Source organism: Felis catus, chromosome D4, assembly GCF_018350175.1.
Source record: "Felis catus isolate Fca126 chromosome D4, F.catus_Fca126_mat1.0, whole genome shotgun sequence".
In the NCBI taxonomy this organism is placed as follows: Eukaryota; Metazoa; Chordata; class Mammalia; order Carnivora; family Felidae; genus Felis; species Felis catus.
The window spans coordinates 94329980-94355363 of record NC_058380.1 but is presented as its reverse complement, the minus strand read 5'-3'; the positions used below and the strand labels follow the sequence as shown (position 1 = coordinate 94355363).

Here is a 25384-nt window from a genome sequence, read left to right as displayed (position 1 = left end):
GCCCACCCTGCCTCTAACTCCAGGTGGCCTCAAGCAAGACACCGCCCTGTCCCCGTGGAGTCCTGCCCGCAAACGAGGTGCCAGATCTGGCTCCCTCCCAGTGAGGACCCCGGGGGGCCGGGGGTCAGGGAGGGATCTGAGTGCAGGAGGGACCTGCCCCGTTCTCACCCCATGCCGACCCCCGGGCAAGGGCGCCAGGACAGGGAGCAACAGTCCAGAGCTGGCACTCCCTACCCGTCACAGGGACCAGGAGAACACCCTGGCTCGGGGGGGTGCTTGTGATGGGCTGGGGGGGGGGTGCCTGGGCCAGTGGCTTGGGTCCCCCAGGAAAGCCTTCCTCGAGGGCAGGTGGGCAGCGAAAGCCAGGGCCGTGGGAAGCGGGCAGAACGGACACCTCCGGGTGAGCACCGGTGTGCCGGGCGGGTGCGGGCGTTACCTGGGGACCGGCTGGAGGCCCTGGAGGCCGCGCGCTCCCGTGACTTGTAGGGGTACTTGAGCGTGGTGTCCAGTTGCTTGAAGCTCTCCTTGAGCGAGTGGCACTGATAGTACTCCACCAGCTCCTACGGGACACACGTGCTCACAGCCGCTGTCACCGCCTCCAGGCAGTCCTCCCAGGCGCCCTGGCCTCCCTCTCCCGCCTCGGTTTCACTTGGGGGACTTGTGTTCTGGGCCCCCCGAGGGCTCCCCACTCCTGCTCTCGGCCCAGCACGCCGCCCAGGATGGGCGGTCAGAATCCAAGGGGCCCCTGAGCCAGTAGCTTCCCTCCAGCTGTTGCTACAGGAAAGCCAGGGGCCGACGCGGGGGATGGCGCCGGGATGCCCCGACAGCAGGGAAGGGCTTCCAGAAAGAACAGCACGCGCCAGAGACCGAATGCCCTACGATTACCGGCGTGGGGAGGAGAGGGCCGTGCCAACGGGGAAGTCTACCTCGCGGAAAGGACGCGAACGTCATGAGCAACAGTTCTGTTTCAAAACCGTAGTTACGAGCCACACCCCAGCCATTGTGACAGGTCGAGGGGCCTCCCCTGAATGCGAACACGGGGTTCTGGGCGGGGCAACTGGGGATACGTTTCCCTGTGCTTTTCTGTGGCCACAGCGGCCTTGTCTAAGAGCTCAGGTCATTTAGGAAAGACACAATAGGCCTAATTTAAAAATCACGTTAAGAACTGTGCCTTGGGGCACCTGGGGGCCGGGCTGCGGGGCTAGGTGCTGGGGGGGGGGGGGTGGCTGCAGTGACGCACGGCAGGCCAGGCCAGGCCCTCCCCTCACTGTGCACCGTGGTGAACCCACCGGGCCCTCTGGGGGCAGAAGCCTCAACGCAGGGGCCGTGACCTAACTGTCCCAAGGTGCCCTCCAAACCCACTTCCCTGGATCTTCCCTGGTGGCGGGAAAGTGCCGCCTGCAGAGGCCATGGAGGCAGTGGGGCACCCGGGCCCTCCCACGACCCTGCAGGCCAGGCCTCCCTCCCGAGGGAGCCACGGGATCACCTACCAAGAGGCTTTCAAACTTCTTCGCTTCTGTAATGTGGATCCAGCTGTCTTTCTCGACCACCTTGATGTGCTTCACTTCATCGTTGAACCTGGGCAAACGCGTGGGCCTTGGGGTCACCACTCGGGCCACGTGGCCCCCGGCCCCCAGGGGTCCAGGCTTATTACCTGTCTGGCCTCGCCTTCTCACCCCCAGCCCCTGGCCCTTCTGGCCCACCCCCTCCTGGGCCTCTCCAGGGTCAGCCAGCAGGGTCTCAGGCCCCATCCAGCCCACGGGGGCCTCCTGTCCTGGGATTCTGCTCATCCCCCTCTCTGCACGGGGGACGTCATCCTTCTCCCTGTTTCCCAGTCGCCTGGCGAGGCCTTCACGGCTTGGTTTATAAAGTCAAAGGTCTGACCATGGCCCCCTGAGGCCCCAGGGGAGCAGCCCACCCAGTTCCGATGCCGCCTAACATTGTCCTCTGCACCCTCCACTCCAGCCGACGGGCATCCCCAGACAGGCCACACGCACGCCCGCCAGAGCTGCCCCTCTGCCGGGAAGGCCCAAGGCCCACACTCCCGCCATCCTCCCCTCCTGAGCTCGAGTCCTCAGGTCTCAGTTCCGATGTGACCCTGTCGGAGAGCCTCCCTTCCCCCCCAAACACCACTCCAGACGACATCACGGGAAAAGGAAACATACCAACACCTCTACAGATGCAAAAGTCCTCGGCAAACTGAATCTCTCCCCACGCGTACGTCTATCTAACCCGAACAGTTAAAAGGACCTCACACCACAGCCAAGAATGCAAGGCTGGTTTCACAACCGGAAATCAGTTAGTGGCATAAACAACCGGCAAATAATCAGGTGCCGGCTGCCCAGCATCCTCTCCCGAGGGGCCTCCGTCCACTGCCCACTGTTTCTCAAGGGTTCAAAGTCGGCCGTGCACGCTCACCGCACCCCAACTCCTTGGGCCGGTCTCAGCCCCAGGGGGAGCCCTGCAGGCCGGCCACACAGAGGTGCCAGGTGAACTCCTATCACTCCTATCTGGCGAGTGATATCTCTGTCACCTCCACCACAGACCTGCCACACGGTCCACACCCCACTTCCTCCCAGGGCCCTGCTGAGGCCGTCACAGCCCCGCCGCACGGTCACACCTCGCGAGGCTCCCCTTGGCCACCGCGGTGCATGGCAACCTCAGCTGGGGAGCAGGCCCTGCCAAGCAGGTGGCCTGGGCCGTGTCCGCCTGTCTCACCGGACGTCTGTCCCTGCCCACGCCGGTCTTCCTTGTTCTCTGTACTGTAGAGCCAGCGTGCTGGTTTCCGGCTCCAAGCATTTGTGGAAAGGCTGGGGCAGATTCCGACCTCCAGCAATCCCACCTCTGGGGGCCCTCAGCGCCTGTCTGCACAGGGGGACCCCGGCCCTGGATGAGCACGGGTCCCCACCCACCGTCCTCTCTTGGATTTGGAACAGGGGAGGGGCATTCTTGCACATGCACATGCACACAGGCATGGTGGCCGACCGCACGTGAGAGCTGTCCCCTCAGGCCGGGCTCTCGGCCCCCACTGGGTCCAGGTGCAGAGGAAGGGGCTTGCTAACGCTGGGGTATGAGGCTGGGAGGGGCCTGCCCCTGGACACAGGCCACCCTGTAGGGCAGCACACAAAGCAGACTGGACCTTGGGGGTCACCACGGCAGACAGACCCCTCTATTTGCTGGCCCGTGGGCTGTCGGGGGCCTGACCCAAGATGCCCATCTCGTGGGCGTCCTAGGCCGAAGGTGGCCGCCCACCGGTCAGATTCCATCTATTGAGGGGGCGGTGGCAGACGGTGCACGAGGGGGCGGCCACTGGGCAGGAGGACACTCAGGCCAAAGGCTGAGGCCACAGGTCGCAGCGGTGTGACCTTCCCCTTCCCCCGAAGCCCAGTGGTGCCGGGAAGTCCCTGACCTTGTATGGCATCCCTGCCCCGGCCCCGTCCCACTCTGCACCTGAGCCTGCGTGGTCCCCGCAACCCAAACAACGGGGGACTGAGCCCACGGGGTGGCTTTGGGCGAGACGTTTTCATCCACGTCCCGGGCCAGCCACGTTGCACAGACCCACAGACACTCTCCCGTCTCTAAAGTGTCCTGCTTTGGGCAGTACAGTCCACGGCCAGTCCCAAACCCAAAGAGCACAGGACCTAGAGGGACGTGGGCTCCGTGGTCCAGAGTGGCCCCGGGGCGGGTGCGGGGGGAGGTCTCCCTGACCCCGGGCCACCTCGTACTTGATGCTTATGGCAAAGCGCTCCGCCTCGGCCGGCCGCTCCCTGATCAGGTAGGTCCCACTGGCGTGCGATTTCAGCAGGTTGTCTGTCTGCTGTCTCTCCATGTTGCCTGCGAACCTGGCGGGTGGGAGGAAGTGGATGGTTAACACCGGGACAGCCGAGGACGCCCAGGCCTCGGCGACCGCGCTGACCTGCATAAGGAGCCGTCCGGGGACGAGGCTGAGCCCCTGCAGGAGGGGCTGGGGAGGGGGGGATCTCCGGACCCCAGACCTCAGCCCGGCCCCAAGGGCTTTGCTGCAGAACCCGGCCTGCGAGAGGCGCCCGATGCAGCATGTGCGTTGGAGCGCATTTCTGGGTTTTCGCCGTTGAAAACGCGGTAACACATAAAAGCTCACGTGTGGGGTGGACCCGCGGCATCTCCGACGTGGAGGGGGAGGCCAAGCCCACGTGCAGAGACCGGGACACCAAGCACGCAAGCGTCACGTCGCCGGGCCCGTGGGGCGAGCCCCGAATGCAAATCCCAAGGCCAGATGCTCCCGGGGTAGGAGTTTGCCCGCCGCTCTGGGGCCACCACAGGGCGCAAAGCACAGGGTCCTACTACCACCGAGGCCGCCCCGGGGCGCCCAGTGGGCAGAGCAATAAAAGCTGGACCCCGAGTCCGACCGGGGTCTGTGCCCCAATCCTAGAAAACCCGGCTTCGTGCTTTTGTCCGTCCAAACGGCCCCACTGTTCTCCTGGGGCGACAACACGGATCAGTGTGCAAGTGTCAATAGCCTTAAATACACCGCTTTCGTAGAGTTTCTACGACGAAGCACCATTAAACTCACGTTAAAAAAAAAAAAAAAAAAAGCTTCGTTCTCCCCGTGACCTCTTTTAGCCGATAGGAACACCTGTCCTGGGGAACAGAAGACCCCCCCCCCACCTCCAGGCTCCCAGAGACACACAGCCAGAGAGGGCTCAGCCACCCTGGGGCCCCACGTCCCAGCCTGCTCGCGGGCAGGGGGGAGGGCACCGCGGCTGACCCACTCACCAGGGGTATTCCGTGTAGTCGATCTCCCGGGAGGGCGGTCGGCTGACGGGCGGCTGGCAGGAGAGAACACACACGTTAATGTCCCCCCTGGGGCTGCCCCGAGTGGGGCCAGAGGGGGCTTGTCATCAGTGACCCGACCCTCGAGCCCAGCACTGGCTACCAGGGCGTCTGTGGACTCAGCCCTGGAACCACTGGATGGGGACGTCCCTAAGGGCAGCAGCCGGGACTCGCTGTCCCTGAGTAGATGCTCAGGGGGTTTGACTGACTGATGAGACTGAACGAACGGCAACCAACCGACAAGGCACTTATCCCCCAGGGAAGGGGTGACCAAAGACCGCAGGAATTTCAGAGCAGTGACAGGGGTACAGCCTACAGCCAAGTTCTCTGCCACAGATGGGTTCACAGCCCCAAAGGCATCCAGGCGGCAGGCCACACGCAGGCCGGGCAGCCCGAGACCCCACGCCTGGCCTCGCCTCACCGTGCCACAGGCTGGGCAAGGCCCTTCACCACGCAGATGGGGAAACTGAGGCCCCGGGCAGGGCCTGAAGGCCGTAGCAGGGCTCCTGTGCTGTCTGGGGCCCGCCTCCTGCTCCCTCTGGAGAAAGTTCCCTCTTGTACTTTTAAATGCCTTTGGCGGGGGGCGGGGGGGGCATCTGAGAGGGCTCAGTCAGTTCAGTGTCCGACTCCTGATTTCAGCTCAGGTCATGATCCCAGGGTTGTGGGATCGAGCCCCGCGTCCGGCTCCATGCCGAGCCTGGAACCTGCTTAAGATTCTCTGCCCCCTCCCCCACTTGCGCTCTCTCTCTCTCTCTCTCTCTAAAAATAAATAAAATGAATGAATGAATGAATGAATGAATGAATGAAATGCCCTCTTGGAGGGTGGGTGGAGGTAATTAAATTATTCAAGGCTGACTGTGTGATGTCTTCTGTAGCAGAGGAAGGCTTGGTCCACACTACTCGGCCGAAAGAAAGGCCATACTGCCTTTTTTCTAAACACCCTAAAGTCTGGCTCTGAATTCTGACGTCCGTGGGAGTCTTCTGCTCCCTGGGGGCTGTGCAATGGTCCCAGAAGACGTACAGAGTCCCCCAAATTTGGAGAAAGGCAACCTTCTTGGTCTTCTGTCCATTACAACTGCTGCTGAAATGCCCGTTTCTGTGTTTCTAAAACCACGAGAAATGCAGCACCCAACCCCCTGCCCCTGGCCCCCCCACCCATCCATCTGCTCTCCGGGCCCAGTCCTCAGCTCTGGGGCCAGCTCACAACAGCCACTTAGCAAGGGCGTCCTGAACGAGCCCAGACGCTCCGAGTGAGGAGACAGCCCGCAGAGCCCCCGGGCTCCTGGCCACTGAGTTCCAGGAGCTTCTGTGCAAAGTGCTCACCCTTCCATCCACGGGGCAGGGCTTCACGGACGAGCTAGGAAAGTAGCCTGACTTTCTGGTCTGCACCAGCCGACCCTGGAAGGAGACAGATGATGGGGGCCGGGCCTGGCCGGCGGGAGTGCGTGGGGTGGGCGGCTTAGCCTAAGGACTGGGCGAGGACAGTTCCCAAGAAGACCGTGCGTTGGTACCACTTCCTGCCGTAGCCTCAGCTGACCTTATGACCGTCAGGCAGGAAGGCACGTGGTGTCCCCACTTCACAGATGGGAACGCTGAGGCCCGGGGTTGGGGCTAGAGCCCCACCCCCAGCTCTCTGCTCTACAAGGGTGTTTCTACACGGAAGGGGCGCGTGGACCGGTGGAAGGCAGACGCTGCCTGGGAGGGTCTGCAGGGGCCGGGGCTCGGCCTTCGCTCTCCCCTCTGCCCGGGACAGCCTCCCATGGTCCTCCAGGCAGCTCCGCCTCACCCCCCCTCCCCCATCACCTCAGCAAAGCCCGTCTGCAAGGCCACCCAGAACCGATGGCTCTGGTGACACACGGGGCAGGGAACCGGGCAGCTGGGGTCAGAGTGGGACAGAGACTTTATATCACAGACACCCTTCTGCACCTTCTGAATCTCCAGTTCTGTGAAGGCACGGTCTAGTACAACAAATTCATAAGTAAGTATGTAGTGACAAGGACCATCACAAAACAACGATGACGGCCAAGAGGCAACCGCAGTCCTGCCAACAGCCTACTTCCCTCTCCCCGGGACGGTCCTTCACCCCCACACCTGCCCCTCCCGGGCGACAGGACTCTGTGCATCTGCCCCAAGGGGCTTCAACCCCCTCCGGGTCCCCAGGACCCACCTCCCACCATTGAGACTCGGGGTCGCCCCTCAGCAGCTCGATCACATCACCCGTCTGGAAGGTCAGCACTGGCTTCCCAGGGGGAGCAGGGTTGCCATGGTAATTCTGCACGGCCACCATCTTGGGACCTGAGGATACAGGGCAGGAGGGGGACCCTCGCTCAGCAACTTGGTCCCGGCCGGCTGCCGGCCCATCACGGCTCCGGCCACACCGCTCGTGAGGCCTCCCGTCCTCAACGGCTAAAAGCCACGTTCCTATCACGCAGCGCAAAGCAGGGGGAATGAGGACACGGGGCACATGGGGAAAACGGCCAAGTGACAGCAGAGGTGCTGTGAGGCCCACCCTGCACAGGGAGGGGGAGGAGGAGGGGGTCTCCGGCTACAGCCCCTCCCTCCTGAAAAGACCCGACCCTTCTCTGCAGCTCTGTGGCTCATCGGAACCTGATCGGAGGGATATAGTTATATACGGAGACCGGGCCGTAGAGGGAGCACACTCCCTGGGAGCCTGGAGTCCGGAAGGCTGGGCCAGGCTGGCGGAGGCTGGCAGGTCACTGTGGCCAGGCCCGCCTCCCAGAGTGACCGCTGATAGGGACAGTAGCTGAGAGGGCCCGGGTCCCACAGACTCACCCGGTCCTGCTCCAGAGGCGTCCTGTGAGGGCAAGGACAAACCACGGTGATCAGGGAGGGCGGCCAAGCATCGCCACTCCCTGCCCCCCACACCCCCAGAGAGAAGGGTTGAGGCAGGAAGCGGGGGGGAGGTGAGGGACACATCCAGACACCCACAGGTAGATGTGACACTGGTTCACTAGGACACCCCCCCCCCATTCTCACTTACACCCTCCACCATTGTGCCCCTCCACAGCCCTGGGACATCCATCCCTTCCTCTCCCATCCCTTCGCATTAATTCCCACCTCCTCCAGGAAGCCTGCCCTGACCACGCCAGCCCTGGGACCTCCCTGCTCTGAGCCTGGAGCTTGTCATCTCTCTCTGGGACATGTCCTGCTGCGTGAGACTAAATGCTATGTCTTTCCCCCCGCCATGAGGGTGTTTTGTACCCCCCACAAGGCCTAGTAAGCACCCTCTAAGTGCTAGTTAATTTGACCAGATCCCACAACTGGGGCGAGATGTGATGTCCACACCCCGTAAGTGAATTCAGGGACGTCATCCTTAAGTCAGCTGAACAGAGGGCTCTAAGCCAGGATGGGGGGCAGGTGGGCAGACGCATGTCACAGAGCTGGGCACCCATAAGCCCCCAGGCAAGCAGAGTGGGGGGGGCTGCCCGGCCAGGGCGACGGCTGTCAGGGGCCTCCAGCTGGCTGTGCCCGGGGACCCACGAAGGAAATCAAAGGCCCCCGGTGACCAACAGTGGCCTGTGTGCTAGCCAGTGTGGCCCCGGGGTGGGGGAGGGATGATATCAGGAACCGCAGGGTGTTTTGGGCTCAGGCACACGGGCCGTGTGGGGCATGGAGCAGTGGGAGGAGAACAGTCTGGAAGACTCACCAGGTCTGCAGGAGAACCTGAAAAGGAAGCGGGAGACACATTGGCAGGCAAGCCACCAGCCCTGGGGACCCAGGTGGCTCCCGCCCGCATAGCAGGAGCTGCCCGGGGTGCCTAGGTGGGTAAGCAAGGCAAAGGTCAAGGCCACTGGTTGCAGACATGGGTCACAGGCACACACAGCAGGGGACTACAAAAGTCTCTCAATTCCTTCTGCTGGCGAATTCTGAGCTCTGGCTTTAGGGGCCCCGCGGGGGACCCCAGCCTGGCACACAGGTTCCCTGCGTGGGCCAGGTCTGCTCCGACGGCCGAAGCTGCCTGAACCACTGGGGCCCACGTGGGCTCAGAGGCAAAGTTCCCACCACCGATTAGTGATGCCCGCCACGGCCGAGTGACAAGAGATGTCAGGACGCGTGCTACCTAGTGGCCGGTGTGCTCGCTCATGGGCATGTCAGACGGAAGGCGGGTGTTCCAAGATCCTTCCTGCCTGCCTCGGGGTGACCCCAGGGGAGAAACAGTCCCAGGCTGGGCCCCAGCCATCTGACAAGCTGGGCCACCAGTCCGCCACCGGACAAAGCAGGGACCACGATGCCTAAAGTGCGTGGCTATGGTGACCTCAACGCCATCCGACACGCACGTGGCCGACTGCTGTGGACGGTCGCCGACAGCCTCTACAGAGCAGAGGCTACAGACCCCGTGGGCATCGGGCGGGGAGGAGCGGGTGATGCGTAGCTGGCACCCACACAGGAGGAGCCAGCAAGGCTTCCCACGGGAGAGGCCCTCTGGGAGTGGCCGGCACCGTTCTGGGACATCCTGGCCCCCGGGGCAACAAAGAGTTAATCTGCCTTTCCTCGGGTCAGGGGCCCAGCCCGGAGCCAGAGCTGACGAAGGCCAAGGAGTCCTGTCCAGAGCCCAGGCCCGGCACGAAAGGCCCGAGGACCAGCCCAGCTCGGAACTCTCCGGAATAAAACCAGGCACCCACCGCAGGCTTTTAATGACATGGGGCGGCTGGTCATGAGAACCTGGGCTTGCAAAAGATACGAAGCTGTCCATCTGGTGACACCCCAACTATAGGCGTTATGAAAAACACACAAACGTAAGAAGAGACTGGGCAGGCGGGCGGGCGTGTGTCTGCAGAGGGAAAAGGGGTCCGTGAACGGAAGTGAGTCTGTCTGGTGGGGTCGTGAGGAGGTCATCTTCTGCTTCACACTTCTCTACTTTTCCCACGTTTTCTATGGGAAATGACTGTTTAATAACCAGGAGACTAAAAACCCAGAAAGATTCATTTTAAATCAGAAAAGTTAGAAGGAAATAATAGATCAAGATACTACCTTTGGTTATTTCTTGGTAAGTTCAAGGGCGATATTTACTTTCTTCTTTGTTGTGTTTTTTCTCCCCCCGCCCCCAAATCTTTGGTAAGTAAATATGTTACTTTTAGGATCAGAAAAAAAAAAAAATGCCAGAACACATGAACTGTCCGGTCGACTAATGTGATGGGCACGCTGCCACCAGAGGGCGGTATCGAGAGGCAAAGCTAAAAAGCTGTAGTTTGCGCCTGTGGGCTCCAGCCACAGCGGTTGCAGGCTGGGAACTCCCCAAAATTCACCCCCCGCAGGAGTCCGGCTGATATCTGGGCAGGTTCTGGTCCCTTCTCCTCCCTGAGCCTCAGGCTCCCCCCTGACCAACGGGCACGGGGAGAACGAGAGTGCTGCAGGTGCCGTGCCTGTGTGTGCACACGTGTGCACGTAAACCGTCTGCTGAGGGGGCTGTCGCTGTGGCTACGGAATGCCAGTCCTCTCCGGGTACAGGAGAACCGGGGACAAGGCACAGTCATGACCGATGTTTCTCTGTGATAGGCAACTTGCACGCACCTGCCACGAATGTTCTGTGCCCGTTTGGGGTACAGAGTCTCCAAGTTGGGCAGTGGGGTGGGGGAGGCAAAGAGGCGGAGAGAAATGCTGGAGCGCCCCAGGAGGGAAGGCCCCGGCAGGGGACAGCCCACCGGCTGGGCCTCTTCGTACCGTGTGACCCGGGGCAGGTGTCCTCTCCTCTCTGGGCCCCGGTTTCCTCATGTGGTCCCGGCCCCAGGGGGTCCCCGCGGTAGGAAAGGAGAGAGTGTGAAGGCAGCCGGGGCCCGGAGGGAGGTACCAGGGCAGCTGTGAGCCACGGGGCCCTTCGCTGGGAGCGGGCAGGGGGCCCCGAGGACCAGCCCCCGGGGCAGGGCAGGGGCGCTACTCACTGATCTTGCAGGGAGGGGTCACTTCCAGACATTCCTTGTGCGCCCCGACACCACACTTGGTGCACAGGTAGCCCTGGTAGAAGGTACCCCTGCGCAGGGGGAGGGTGGGACGTGAGTCAGACACAGTGCCGAGGGCAAGGCCCGAAGTCCACCAGGCCTGCCTTGCCCGCCTTGCCATCTGCCCCTCGCACGACGCGTCGTCCCTCAAAACCCCAGGCCCCCACGACCCTGGTGCTGGCTCTCCGCCCAGACCGCTCCCGGCCCTGTTCCTGCCACGCCGCAGAGCAGGCCCTGGGCACCCGCAGGGACAGCCATGTTCCCTCCCGGCTCGATCCGGAACACCCGGCGGACGGATCTAGAGACACTGAAGGTCTAGTGACCCCCCCCCCACCACTCCCCAGCCCCTCTGGGCCCAGCACAGCACTGGCCTGGTAGGTGGTAGGCGGTCGGGGTGACGGGACATAGGACAGACACAGCACAAGGCTCCCCTGAAGGCGGGCTGGGGTTGGGGAGGGCGGGAGGGGCCGGGCCAGGGGCCTCACCTGAGGAACATCCTGCAGGCTTTGCAGTTGGTGGTCTTGTCAAAAGTGTACATCTGGAAGCTGTGGTGGTTGGCATTGGCTTTGTCTGGCTTGATGTTTGACCTGACGGGAGGGAAAGAGGGCCGGGCTCCCTGAGCTCCACCGAGGCAACAGTGCCTACCTGGGGACCAGCCAGGCTCCGGAGCAGGAGGCCAGGACTCACGGCCCGGATGGGCCCCGACACCCCGGGCAGAGTGAGGATCTGAGTGGGGGCTTTAAAACGGGGCCGCGCCGGCACGAGAGCCTTCTGGGAGGATGGTAGGGGGCTGTGTCTAGGCGAGGGCTTGTAGGCAGGTGCGGGGTTTGTCACAGCTCAGCCGACGTACACTCAGAGGCCTCGCTGGACGCAGACCTGAAACTGAAAGTCTAAACGGTGTACTGACCTAAGCACAGATGGACGACGGGACGTGACACAGTAAGGCCAGGTGTTCGAGACGGAGCCCAAAGTTGTTTACAGGGAGGGGAGCGCACCTGCCCGGGGGCCCCCAGCCTGCCTGGCAGCAGGACCCACGTGCAGAAGGACCCTGCCACTCTGGCCTCCAGGTCTGCTGTGTCTGGGGACCCCGTGATCGCCTCTCTCTGTTGGACGTATTGAGGCTCCTTCTAGATTTCATGGAGAAAGAGCCCCGTGCCTTCACAAAAAAGTGACCATCCATCAGCCTGTAAGGCCCTGAGAACCCGGGTTACCGGGAGTCCATTGGGCACGGAAGCCGTCCCTGGCCGCCCACTGCTCTGCTGGGCACCTGTGCCAGGCTGGGCCTCAGGGGCCTCAGGCTGTCCCAGAGGGAGGCTCTCCTGCCCCAGGCAGAGTTTAACGCAGCTGGGGTGCCACCGAGGTGCGCCTGGGGTCTTGGTGTGACAGAGCCTGCCCCAGTCTCTGGGTGTTTGCAATACCCCGGTCTGCGGGGGTCCTGGATAAAGCCCACCTGGGCCTCCGCCGCGGCCGCCCTTGAACTCACATGGCCATCTCAAACTGTTCCATCCATTTCCGCTTCATGTCCTCTGTCTTGCAGAAAAACTGGAAGCCCTGCTTTCCTTGGAGGTGGATTAGATAGAAGCCGTAGGACCACTGCGGGAGGAGGCGGGGCACCAGCTCGCAACTGGCATGGGCTTGGGCACGAGGACACACACGCACGCGCGTCCAGGTCACCCGTTCCTGCACCTGCGTGCACGTGTATGGCGCACCCATGCCTGTGTCTGCACGTGCACACGCACATGCACACCCCTCTCACAAGACGTCCAGGGCCCCCTCTCCTACCCCCTCCGAGGTGTGCCCTCGACTGAACTCTCGGCGGGTTCAGCCAGGGCCGTCTCTAAGGCTGGAGCTGGGTCCCCAGGGAGCCTGTGCTCAGAACGGGCCTGCCCACTTTCAGTTCCTAAATGTGATGCTAAAAAACTCACTGCTCTGAAGTAAAAGAACAGAAACCAAACAAAACAAAAGGTTGGAGAAGGCCGTGGGCTGGGGTGGGGGGGACCTGCAGCAGAGCCAGCCCACAGCTGCCCTGACCACCCACCAGGCCTGGCCATCTCTAGGGGCTTTCTAAGAGGCCCAGAAAGAGTACGGAAAGTCTGAGCCCATTTGTGTTAGAAAAAATGGAGGAAGAAAGAAATGAGGGAGGAAGGAGACGGGGAAGGAGAGAAGGAAGGAAGGGGAGAGGGGGGAAGGGAAGGAGGGAAGCAGGGAAGGGAGGAGGAGAGGGGAAGAAAATAGGACAGACTGCAGAGTGAGAATACACAAAAGCCCCGCCCACTGAAAGACCACCTGTGGTCCTTCACCAGGAGGGACCTGGGGGTGGGCGGGGCCAGGGCAGGCAGGTGGGCCTTCCTTCCTACCCTCTGTAACGGCATTCTTCATCATGAATGCACACCACCTTCCTGATGAAGACACCGAGGGCCTGACCAAGGAAGAAGAAAGCCAGGAGCCTGGCCCTGGCCCTGGCCCTGGCCCTGCTCGGGCCCACCTGGGGCCCCCACTCCCGCTCAGGCTCAGGAAGCAAGGGCTGGCTGGGCCCTGAGGGAAGGAAGGCAAAGGGAGAGGGCCCGGGTGCTTACCATTTTCCCATGAGACTAGGAAGCATGAGGAGAGGGGAGGAAAAGGGGAGACAGATGGTTAAGAGATTCAGCCTGGACCTGTGCTGGGCACCGCAGCCCTGGACCCGCCACTGCCAAGGGCAAGGTCCTGCCTCCCAGAGCCAGGGGCTGGGCCCGGGGACTGTGCCTTCAGCCCCGAACCTGGGGCACTGTTTCAGACATCGGGTGGGGATGAGTGGTTTACCCCCCATAGCCCTTCCAGAAGGTAGCTGCATTCTGTACTGCAAGCTCTTTAGTCCAGAGTCTGGAATTTTCAGCACATTGGCTCCTGGTCCCCAGATCTAGCCTGGGATGCACACAGTAGGTGCTCAAACACTGAATGCAATAGCCTCCGAACCAGACTGAACCCGGGGCGGGTGGCAGCCCCACCCCAGCAGTCACGGCCCCGCCCCCAGTAGTCAAGGCCCCACCCGCTAGCAGTCATGCCCCCACCCCCAGCAGCAGTCCCCCTCCACCCTCCAGGAGTCACAGCCCCACCCCAGCACTCACGGCTCCACCCCCGGCAATCACGGCCCTACCTTCCAGCAGCCATGCCCTCACCCCAGCAGCCATGCCCTCACCCCCAAAAGCCCAAGCCCCACGCCCAGCAGTCACACCCCTGCCCCTAGCAGCAGTCATGGCCTCCCTCAGCAGCCTTGCCCCGCCCCCAGCGGCCCCGCCCTGCCCTAGCTGCCAAAGCCCCACCCCCAGCTGTCCCGCCCCGCCCCTAGCTGCCAAAGCCCCACCCCCAGCAGCCACGGCCCCACCCTCCAGAAGCCATACCCCCACCCCCCATAGCCACAGCCCCGCCTCAGCTACCACAGCCCCCTGGCTCGTCTTCGTGTCTGAGGACCCACAGTGAGGCCCACTCGGACCCCTCCTCCAAAGGGAAGGCCTGCTTACTGCAGGGGGAAGGTGGGCTGGAGTCAGATGGCCATGGTCTCAGCTTGACTCTCTCCAGAGCCCCTCTGCATTCCCCTCACCCGGGAACCATGATCCCAGGGGCGTCCCCGCCCCGAGAAAAGTCAGACAAAGGGCCAGGGAAGTGCTGGACTTGGCACGGAGTGAGCGTGCTGTCCTCACAAGTCAGAGGGACAAGAGGGTGACAGAAGGGAAGCCCCTGTCCGCACTGCAGAGCCACCCAGTCGGCGTCCGTGCTGACCTCCGGCCCGGCTCACGCCGTTCTCAAGGCCTCCCCACGACTCCTCCCTCAGCCCAGAAGGCTGCCGGCCACCAGGCGGCCCAGGGCCCACCTTCTTGACGTCCTTGTTGTTCATGGGGTCGTCGGTCATCTTGTGGAAGAGCAGCTCGATGACCTCCTTCAGCTCATAGCTGTAGCCCCTCCTCTTGCAGACGATGACCACCTTGTCAAACAGGAACAAGTACCTGGCCCAGCAGTGCGGCCAGGGGGCCCGTCAGTGCGGCCAGCGCCCCGGGCTCCGAGGCCCCCGACAGCCAGCGTGCGGCCGGGGTGGGCAGCAGGAGGGCTGATCCCTCACCGACCCGGAGCCCCACCCCTACGCCTGGCTCACCTGCCATCTCTGACCGCCCCCCGCCCCCTGCTCCCCCATCTCCATACAACTCCCCCAGGAAGCCCTCCTTGGCTACCTGCCCCCATGGCCCAAGGATCATATGGGTCCTCAGGCCCCCACGCTCCACCCTCCACCAGACTGGAAGCCTTGTGGGGGTAGGATCCCCATCTACAGTGACCCCAGCCACAGCCCCAGGCCTCGCACAGAGTAGGTGGTGTGGAGGGCTCTGAACAAGCAGGGGCCGTGCGAAGCTAAGCCCTCCCCTGCAGTCACGCAGCAGGGAGTTCGCGCAGCCTCGCTGCCCATGCCAGTCCCGGGGAGCCTGGGAGCTCGCACGCCAGGGCCTCTGGCTGCCCCCTAGCCTAGCCCAGCTCAGTGCCGGCTGCGGGCAGGGCGGCCACCGGCTGGTGTGGTGTGGACGGTCTCATGAGAAGGAAGGAAGCGACTGAGGCAGGACACAGGGCTGACTGGGCACGCGCTCCTTCCCCGGGAAAAGCCGCTTCCAGCCCGCTGGGGAGCGGGTGCCCGACCACCCCGGGCTGCCACCCTGCCCGCTCACCTATCTTGCTTCGTGTGGTTGACTATGGACCGGACCTTCAGTTCCCCGTCAATCTTCGGCCTCCCGAACTCCTCCAGTTTCACCTGCTGGAAAGAGAGGGCAAGGCTGTGAGCCCCAGTGCCGGAGCGGGGCGGGCGCCCAGGCGGGCCTGCTTCCCACGGACACGGGAGGCAGAACCGACGGATGGGAGCCTGTGCCTCCCGGCTGGTGCGCAGGGCAGGGTGGGAGGGGATGGCGGGGGAGGACCGGGCCCTCCCCTGGCCCCGTGGAGCACTCCCTTCAGCACGGCGGGAACAAGGAGCCATTGACGGCGTGGGTCAGGGCAACGGGAACAGGCTGCTGTTGTGTGCGGCCCAGAGCAGGGCCCTGGGAGGGAGGGCCAGGGACACTGAGCTCAAGAGAACAAATGGCGCCTATCAGACGGGGGCCAGCGCTGCGTCCGCCGCAGGAAGAGGCCTCTAGTGGAAGCCCTCTCCGCTCTGCCGAGATCTCATTTCGCTGGGCTTGTATCTCCACCCCCGCTTCGATTCAGGGAGGGCGCGTCGTGACGCGTTCCCTGCGTGGCTCACAGAGGAAGGGTCTACCCACGCTGGAGAGGGGAGGAGGGAAGTGTTCCAGCACGTTGGCGGGGCCGTGGCCGTGGTGCTACGACGGCCGGTTCTCTGTGAGATTCCTGAATTCTGCACGTGCTGCCGGGCCGAGGCGGAGAGCCCAGCTCTGGGGTCACACGTCGGGGGGCGAGCACCCACGCGGCCGCCAGCCCCGGCCCGCGTCCCACCTCTGATGTGCCGAAGCCATCGGACCATGTCCACCTGCCGGTGACGGGGTCCGTGGGAGAACCGCAGGGCCGGGCACGCGCCCGGCCCAGGGGACGCTCCACGCTGCTCAGCACCGCTGTTTCGTTTTTGTTATTTAAGGAACACGATCAATCACATGTAAAAACTTCTTTAAAAAAACACCCCAAAACATCGGTGATCAGGTGATCCCAGGGGAGGACCCCACCGGGCACTTAGCACCACCGCCAACGGGCTGGGGCACATCTACCCTTCACCTCCTCGGCCCTCGGCATTTTTCTCTTTCTGAAAAGACAGAAAGGTGGGGTTGCTTCATCACGCTGTTTGGCAACATCTGTTCTCAGCTGACCACACATCAGGAACGTGTCCCGTGCCACACGTGTGTACAGGTGGCCCGGTGGGTGAGGGACGGGCCAAAGGCATCCAGGGGCTGCTCTTGCAAAAGTTTCTGTGTTGATTTGCCCCTGACGGACTCACCCGGACTCTACCCAGTTCAGGGACCGGACTGTGAAAGTGGTTCTCGGCCAGAGTAACTCTGTACTCGGGGGACATCTGGCCACGTCTGGGCCCCCCAAGGGAGGGGTGCTACCGACACCCAGAGTGCCCGGACAAGGGGTGCTGCTTGAAATCCTACAATGCACGGAACAGACCCCAAAACAAAGAATGTTTCCAAATGTCAACAGTGTCGGGGTGCAGAGAGCCTGGTTGAAACATTCAGCAGATCTCGGGGCACCTGGGTGGCTCAGTCGGTTAAGCGAGCGTCCGAGTTTGGCTCAGGTCACGATCTCCTGGTTTGTGAGTTCGAGCCCCGCGTCGGGCTCTAGGCTGGACCCCAGAGAGTCCTTGGTCCAGGCCGGGGTGGGGGGGGTGGGTGAGAGGGGTCAATACCATTCCTCCCCAGACCCTGCCCCTCAGCGAGCGGACCACCTTCGTGCCCCACAGAGCGTGTGGGGTGGGTGAAGTGTGCACGGACAGACGGACAGAGTGTGTTCACCCACCTGCTTACTGAATATCAGGATCGTGAAAATAATTTCTAAAATGCGTGTATACGGTCGTAATTAATCTCCACGCTTTGGAGAATCAGCTACACTTACCAAGTTTTCTATACAACTCTGAAATTCACTGATTTTCTTCAGGGTCTCCTTGTCCCGCTTAACTTCGTTTATGTACATCGCCAAGTCCTGAAAACAACGAGGCGGGGGAGGGGTTGGCGGGCTGCCAGCCACCGCAGCTGGCGGCCTTCGAGACCCCACGGGGGTGACACACGAGTAAACTAAGGCAGGAGAGGTAAAACCGACCCCAAACGGCACGTGTCCCTGGGCCAAGAACCCCAAGTCCCTGCCTCTTAGGAGTGTCTCTCTGCCCTGTCACTCGACCCCCTTCTAGCTCGGACAAAAGGAAAACAGTCAGCGACCTAGACTTGACCAGCCCGCTTCTTAGCTCTCGGGAAGTGGGCACCCAGCAGGCCCCGAGCTCCCGCACAGCCTCACAGAACTGGGTGACCCCTAGGTCTAGCTCCGGCCGTCCATGTGCTGCTGTCCTCCCAATGGCCACCAGGGGGCGGTGCCCGCTGCAATCCAGGCAGCCGGCCCTGACTGGGGGCCAGAGACTCAAGCCCAGCAGGGGGACGGGCTGCCTTGGGTGGAATCCCTGAGCCAGGCCGAGGTGGGGAGCCAGATCCAGCCTCCCCTCCAGCACCTCCTGCCTGCTCCTAGAAGGACCCCACTGGCGGAGCAGAATCTGAGACCCAGAGTCAGAAACGTTACAGGATAGGCCTGGCTCATCAGTGACACTCCCCAGCACAGACCACCCAAGGGCCAGGGGACGGGGTAGAAGCCACAGATGGAGACAGAAGGCAAAAGGAAGCCCAAAGCCCAGAGGAGACAGAGGTCAGGTGTGCACCCTGGGAGGTGCTGGGGGTACTGTCCCCCGACCCTGGCCAGCCGCAGTGCTGAGGGGACCTATCCCCTGCTGGGTATTGTGCCCGGCCTGGGGACCCAGATGAGCGTGATCAGGGGGCAACGGGCTCAAAAGGGGTGACAGCCATCCCCAGGGGTCAGAACCGTGTGCGGGGGGGGGGGGCAATCATTCTGGGAAATGTCACCTTGCAAAGACTAAAGATGTACAGGCCATAGCCAGGTGACAAGGAGAAGGTCCAGCCTGAGCCAACAGAGATAGAAAATGATGGGGAACGTCATTTTGGCCTGGGAGTGGCCACGCTCACCTGGAATTTCAGGCATTAGTGGCAAACACAGCCGCAAAGCTAGGCATGCGTGTCTGTGGAGGCCCGTGTGCCCGGACGTGGAGCCTGAGCCCGACTCAGTGGGCACTGGGGAGCCATAGAAGGCTTTTGAGCAAGGGGGTGGCATGAGCTGAGCTCTCCTTCCGGGGACTTACTGCACAGTAGGCTTCCAATGGACATAAGCAGGAAGGGAGAGGAGGCGTGGCTGGGTGGAATGGGCGTCTCAGAAGCAAAAGCCACAGGACTGGGCAGTGGGCAGCCCAGGCCAGATGGCCCAGACCGAGTCCAGTGCCTGGGCACTGGCAACAGCCCTGATGGACGGTCGGGAAGCAGGAGGAAGGCAGGCCCAGGGAAGGCACCGCAGGCCGGACAAGGTTAGGGATCTGGACACTTGGGGCAAGGGCCTGAGGCTCCCTCTACCCACCCTCCCTGCCCATGGGTGCGTCCCACCCACCGCCCTGCCCCTGCTCTGCCTCTTGTCTTTCCAGGAAAAGCCACATCTCTGGTCACAGAACAAGGCTTGTGAGTGAGCCCGACTCCGGTCAAAGGACACAGACCGGGTACCTGCAGCCCCAGGTTGGCCGGGCCCCTCTCCTGCCTCAGTTTACCCACCCACCTGCATGGCTTCCAGTGCCTCTTTGAGCTGCTGCCTCTCGGGCCGATCCGCGGAGTGGCTCAGGAGTTCCTGGACGTGTGGGAGAGGAGTCACGGGTCACCGCTCGGGGGTGCCGGCCTCCGCCCCTGCTCCCACCGGGCACAGGGTGTGGGCACAGAGCAAGACCCTCGGGGCAGACTCCCTGCCGCCCCCCCCCCCCCCCGGCCCCAGGCTCTGCCCTGGCTCGGCTGCAGCAGACAGACAGCAAGGCCCCTCCCGGTTGACACACTGCCTCAGGGTGAGGGGTCCCCAAATCTTATGCAGAATGGCAGGGACTTTAAGGCCGCAGGGTAACTGGCTGATTCACTGAAGAGCCTCACACGGCACAGAAACCAGTCTCTCTGGCGAGTCTGTGCACAAGGGCTTCCTATTTCCACTGCTCTCCTGCCTACCAGGAAGCTCAGAGCCTGGGTCAAGGCCTCAAGGACAGGCCATCTCCTAGTCCTGGTCCGAGGACATTCTTTGGTCTCAGTTTCCCGGTTCTCTTACTGATTCCAATCCCAGTTTCCCTTCGCACGTTTACTGTGATGAACGTTCCGAATACAGCCGCACGGCTCGTCTGGACAGATTTGCCTGCTGGCTTCTCCGTGACGCTGGCCCACCCGGGCCCCATTGACGCCCCTGCCGGCCACCGGGCCCCAATCCCGCTCCCCAGGGGTGGCCGCGGAGCTCGCACACCGTCTCACCTTCAGGAGCAGGTGATACTTGAGCACCCTCTGCATGGGGACCACGAGCAGGTCCTGAAGCTTAAACTTCCCGTCCTGGACCTTCAGAGTGCATTCCTGGGCATCGGGGGGAGCAGCGAGGAGATGACCGATATCCTGGCCCGGACCGCGATCCCAACGCTCCCACCCCCAGCCGCGGTGGGGGGCAGACTAAGCCCTGAACTGGGGCCAAGTGTCTGGTCCTGGCCTGGCCGGGGTCCCCAGCCCGGCAGCGTCTCCCAAAGCCCGTTCCCAAGTCAAGTGTGTGCAGAGGGGTGGGGCTCACAGCAGGCAGGCGGGGGGCCCACCCCTTTCTGTAGCCTCAGGGATCTGCAGTGGCCACGCCAGGGCTCTGGGATTCTGAGCGACCCCGGCGGTGACCGGGTCTGCCCGAGACCCCCAGGGAAGCCAGCTCACACCATCACGGGGCCACCCTCAGGAACCAGGGGCTCCCCACCGGTTTCCCGGACACACAGGGGCACTATGCGTCTCCAAGGGACGTCCTTCCCAGTGTCGCTACAGCAAAGGGACCCTGAGCCAGGATTCACTCTGGAAAGGGTTTGACTGGCCAAATATACCACAGGACCCCCAGCCTCGGGGAGCAGCTCAGGGGCCCCTGACAAGGGGGAGGGGGAGGGGGCCTGGAGAGGGGCTCACGAGGGAAAGTGGACAAGTGCCAGAGACTGGCCCTGAGCCTGGGCGGGGAGTGGGGACAGGTGACGAGAGAGGGGGTCTCCTTGGCTTTCAGCAAACGTCTGTCACCTGGGGTCCCCGAGGGGTCTGCATAGGCCAGCACAGGGGCTCAGTCACAGCCCCTCGCCGAGCCGGATCGGGCCCCGGGGGTCTGCCTCTGCTGCACCTCCCCCTGCCCTCCCCACCCCAGCAAAATGCCGAGGAAAAACAATCACCGAGAAAAACATCTACAACTACCATCCCGCCAGTGCCCTCACGTCCACCTTCCCGCAAAACAGGCAAGCGAGGGGCCGGTGAGCTGCAGCCTTGGAGACGCAGGGACAGCGGGGGGGCCAACCGCCAAGCCCCCATTACCTCGACCTTCTGTCGGAAGTCCTCCCGGCTGGCGAGGAGCTGGTTCAGCGTGTTCTGGGCGTGCTCCATGTGGCTGCAATATTCCCCGTAGATCAGGAGCCTGGGCAGTGAACACACATACGTGCACAGTTAGTGACACGCTGCGGCTCCGGGGCCTGGGTTTAGATCCCCGCGGAAGGCACAGCAGGGGATCGGCAGACCCGTCCCCACCCCCACGAGGCAGCTCCTCACTCGGTAACCTGCTTCGAGGTTCCGTTCTTCCCATGTGGCTGCCTCTTCCCCCTCCCCCTCCCGAAATGCTGCCAGGCCAGGGGGCTGCCAAGACGCTGCGGACAGGGGGCTCCCCCACGCTCTCTGAACCCAAGGAAGCCCCCTTCTGTGGTTCTCACTGCCACCCCAATCCTGCCCCCGGAAAGGCCAAAGTCAGACAGGAGAGAAGCCCCCTGCCTCCCCCCCGCCCAGGGCTGGGGGACCCCAGGAAGGCTCAGACTCCTCCTGCCTGTAGGTCTGAGCACGGAGGTCCATCCTGGCTGTGCACCTGCCCGGGGTGGTGGCCCCTGAGGTCAACCCTTGTTGCTTCCGTGTGACGCCGACGCTCTCCGCCGGGGTCTTGGCACTCCCTCTCTCAGGGCAGAGTGGCGTCAGCCCCAAACGCCTGGAAAATGGGCATGGCCGCCGCGCCTCGGGATGCTGGGAGGAGCCTCGGGCCCTCTCCTCCCCCCGAACACCCTCCAACACCACGACCGCCCCCCCACTTCACAGACCGGAGCCCCCGGCACTCTCTGGGCCTTGGGCTACCGGCCCGAAACTTCCATCTCCGAAAGCCTTGTCACCCGACTATGGGCTCGGCCCCGGGAGCACCACACAGGTGACGACGCTGGTTGTGACAAGCAATGACGGCCACTCCTGCCCGGTGCTACACGCACAACATCGGGACCCCTTCACCCACTTGTACAGGGAGGAGCAGTGAGCCCCACTCCTCAGGCAGGGAAACCGAGGCCTCAGTGAACTCGCTACAAGGTCACCAGCTGATTAGGGGTGATGGCCCCGCCCTCCAGCGACGCCCTGCCAGGTGCCAGAGATTCTGTGTCACAGCAAACGGCTGGAGGCCCCTCCTGGCCGGGCTCTGGAAGCTGGGGGCAGTCTCTGGGACACGTCAAGACACGCTGGGACACACGGGCCTGTCCACCGAGGACACTGCTCCACCGCGGGGCCCCCGGCCGGGCGCTCAGGGCCGGCAGCTGGGCCCGTTGTCGGCTGGTACTTTGAGAAGAAGCATCCCGGTCTGGGGGGCTCCCCAGGCTCCCGCTGTGGGGCCGGAGGGGCTGGGGGACAGACGACACCCACATTCCTCCCAGCTCTGGAAGGGCAAGGCTGCGTGCCCGGAGCACGTTTCCAACCCGGCGAACCGTGATCCCGGAGCGGCCCCGAGGTGGGCAGCGTCTCCCGGCCCCCGACGGGCGTCTGGGCTGTGCCGTGCCGGCCCGTGCTCGCAGGCTCCAGGGCGCAGACGCTCGGCCAAGCTGCAGCCACATTCTCAAGCCGCCCTGAGAACTTTGGCCGGCGCCAGCCTGCAGGGAAGCTTCCGGCATCGACAGACTGAGACTCCGCGACTCTAGTGAGAGGCCGATCCAGTCCTGGACCTCGCACGGGAGCTCACCTTCCCGGCCACTGTAAAGGAGAATGCCCCACGGCCGGGACCCGTGTCCGCAGCCCCGCAGAGCACCCGGCCCTGGCTGTGCCCTGGGACACGCTGACCGGACATGGCTTAGGATGAGAACCTGAGCCCTGGTTTCCACTTAAATGAGCCGGTTATCGAATCGAGAATTCTAGCATAAAAGTTGATTAAAACGCATCATTTCTGGAAGTGGGGGGGGGGGGGGGGCTAGAGACTCCAAGGTTTCTGCCAGATTGTTTTAAATGAGCAAGCAGACCTGGCAACGGCCCAGCTGCCCCCGTGGAGGGAAGTCTGTGTGGGCAGTGAAGCCGCCTCTCCTAAGCACCGGGTGCTCACAGCTCTGGGTGGGCCAAGCCAGCCCTATGGGTTCCCCTCCTTAACTTCAGAACTCCCCGGGCTCATCCCGGCCCAAGGTTGTGGACAGAGCGGGTCCCAACCCTGCTTTCACAGCACGCCTCCCATCCCCAGACCGCACGCTGCACTTCCTCCAGCCTCCTCCAGCCAGTGAACTTCTACTCATCCCTCAAAACCCCGCCCCATCATTTCCAGCTCTGCGACCTTTCCCCTCCCAACCCTGTCCCCGGGTCCAGGGAGGTGAGACAGAAAAGCAAGGAGACAGGTAGGGAGCCTCTGGGTAGAGGCCTGTCCAAAGGCGAGTGAGAATCTACCCTCTGCACCGGCTCTGAGCTCCAGAGACGGGTCTCATTTGTCCCCACACCGCAGCATTGAGCCCAGGGGCCTGGCCTGCCCAGAGGCCTTACGCCTGGCTGCGAGGGGCCTGACCACAGGCAGTGCAGCAGCTGCAGCCGATTCCGGGGGGGCAGGGGAGCCACTGCAGGGAAGAGAGCAAAGCTTTAAGGACCTAAAGAGGCCGGGCCACGGGAGGCACTGACACCCGAGCTCAGCTGTCCTCGTGAAACACCACTTGTAAGACAGCGGCCCTGAGGCTCTGAGAGGCGACGTGACTTCTCAAGGTGCCCAGCAAGACCCCAAAGTGCATCCATGAGGCCCCCAGACCAGTCTTCCAGGCCCCCATCCTGGAGTCCCAGGCTACCCCGGGGCTGTGCCCTCGTTCACCTCCGCCGACCCGGTGGGCGGCCTGGGATGGGAAGGGAGCCGCAGGCGGGCCCGGCTGACCGACTAGAGATGGCGTGTCGGGCTGAAGAGTGACCCCGAAACGCAGGCGCCCTGGAGCCTCAGAAAGCGAGCGCATTTGGAAATCGGGTCTTTGCGGTTACGGCAAGGACGGAGAAGACAGCACGTCAGATTCGGGTGGGCCCCGAACCCGCTGAGAGTGTCCTTGTCAGAGAGAAGAGAAGAGGCCTCATAGGCCAGAAGCCGCATGAGGACAGAGCAGAGACTGGAGGGGCAGGCCCCAGGCCAAGGGACACCCAGGGCCGCCAGCAGCTGGAAGGGGGGGAAGGCCCCGCCCCCCAGAGCCTCCGGAGGGAGCGCCGCCCGCGCACATCTGGATTTGGGGCCCGTGGAACTGCGAGAGTCCATTTCCGCCCCACACGCACTCAGATCTCTGGCCTGCGTCTATGCCCTGCCCCGTGCCGGGCGGCGTGGGCCGCGGACCTTACGCTCTGAGCCTACAGAAGGAAGTCACTTAAGGAAGTGAAAGCGGACAGGCCTTCCTTTTAACCACGAGCATCTCTCTGCTGCTGAGAAAAACCATCCGACGCTTGGAAGTCACGCAACACGCACACGGGGGCTTCGTTCATGGTTCAGGGGCTCCGTGGGGCCCCCTGGAAACAGCAGCCGGCCTCGGCCACCGGCGCCCCGTGGCCCGGTGGGAGACTGCCGGGGTGCAGACGCTCACCACCCTGTCGGAGAGGACACCCCAACGGTGTGCGGCTGGCGTCGCTGCCTCGGTGCTGCCTTCTTTCCCCGCCGACGCGGCGCATGGGCGCCTCACACGCCGGTCGGTAGGTATCTGACACGAGCTGGGGTCTCTCTGTTCGAGGGCTACGTCACGTAACTTCCTGAACGTGCAACTCGGACCCCGCTACGGAGGGGGAGTAGATGCATCTATCAGGGGGACCCTCACCTGCCCCCCGGGTGACCGCGTCACTCCGTCCCTTGTCACAGAACCCCAAGGGACGCAGTGCCCAGGGACAAGGCCAGAGCAGGTCCCGGACACAGGTGGCACTCCCGGAGACACAGGCACGAGTCGGGACCACGGCCAGGTGGTGGCCAATGCTCTCCCGCCCTCAACCTCCCCGCCCGGGAAAGGAGGATCAGGAGGCGGGCAAAGGCCTCTCGGGGTCAGAGGGTCCCAGGCAGCCCTGCCGCGGGGCCTCGAGGAGCTCGGCCCTGGGCGGGCTCCCTCCCTGCAAGCGCTGACAGACTGACAGGAGCCACCCAGCCTCCCGAGACCCAGGCCTGCGGCGGGAACCACAGCCAGAGAGCGGCGCGACCCGGCCCAACACCCTGAGCAGCCAGAAACCGCAGAGTGCAAAGCGCCCGCCTCCGGCCCAGCCTTTCTCTCGAAGCGCCCACGGGTCTGGGCGGGTGGAGATGCTGTCAGTCTTACTCTGACGGCTGCTCCTTCGAAAAGCACTTGTGCAAAAAGCTCCAGAGAGTTCCTCCTAAGAGCCAGACCCTCGCCTTCTCTCCGGGACACGAACTCGCTGTGGCCGGTTCCCTTTGTAGTCCCGCCCCACTGACCTGGCTTGGCCACCCCCAGCCACAGATAAACCATGTGGCTCTCTGTTCCATCCGCATCTGCAAAATGCAAACCCTTCCCAAGGCCCAGGTCCCGCCGTGTGGGACTTGTCCCCTCAGGTCCACAAGGCAAGGCTAAGAGG

General features: G+C 63.3%; 1 protein-coding gene across 12 annotated transcripts in view; it reads right to left on the bottom strand.

Moving 5' to 3' along the window:
* The window catches only part of VAV2 (vav guanine nucleotide exchange factor 2), a 169722-nt gene that overhangs the window by 6991 nt on the left and 137347 nt on the right, over window positions 1-25384 (bottom strand). For 7 of the 12 annotated variants that reach the window (XM_045043733.1, XM_045043738.1, XM_045043734.1 and 4 more), the window contains 19 exons: window positions 21396-21551; window positions 20897-20996; window positions 19832-19927; window positions 19107-19175; window positions 17343-17429; window positions 15455-15540; window positions 14617-14749; window positions 13346-13360; window positions 12253-12362; window positions 11255-11356; window positions 10713-10801; window positions 8480-8496; window positions 7606-7627; window positions 6980-7107; window positions 6136-6210; window positions 4756-4808; window positions 3726-3842; window positions 1491-1578; window positions 437-560 (listed from right to left, as the gene is read on the bottom strand). In XM_045043733.1, the coding sequence (XP_044899668.1) occupies window positions 437-560; window positions 1491-1578; window positions 3726-3842; window positions 4756-4808; window positions 6136-6210; window positions 6980-7107; window positions 7606-7627; window positions 8480-8496; window positions 10713-10801; window positions 11255-11356; window positions 12253-12362; window positions 13346-13360; window positions 14617-14749; window positions 15455-15540; window positions 17343-17429; window positions 19107-19175; window positions 19832-19927; window positions 20897-20996; window positions 21396-21551 (1667 nt within the window). The remainder of the gene's footprint in view (window positions 1-436; window positions 561-1490; window positions 1579-3725; window positions 3843-4755; window positions 4809-6135; window positions 6211-6979; window positions 7108-7605; window positions 7628-8479; window positions 8497-10712; window positions 10802-11254; window positions 11357-12252; window positions 12363-13345; window positions 13361-14616; window positions 14750-15454; window positions 15541-17342; window positions 17430-19106; window positions 19176-19831; window positions 19928-20896; window positions 20997-21395; window positions 21552-25384) is intronic. The other 5 variants (XM_023242976.2, XM_023242978.2, XM_023242980.2 and 2 more) reach the window with 3 other exon arrangements.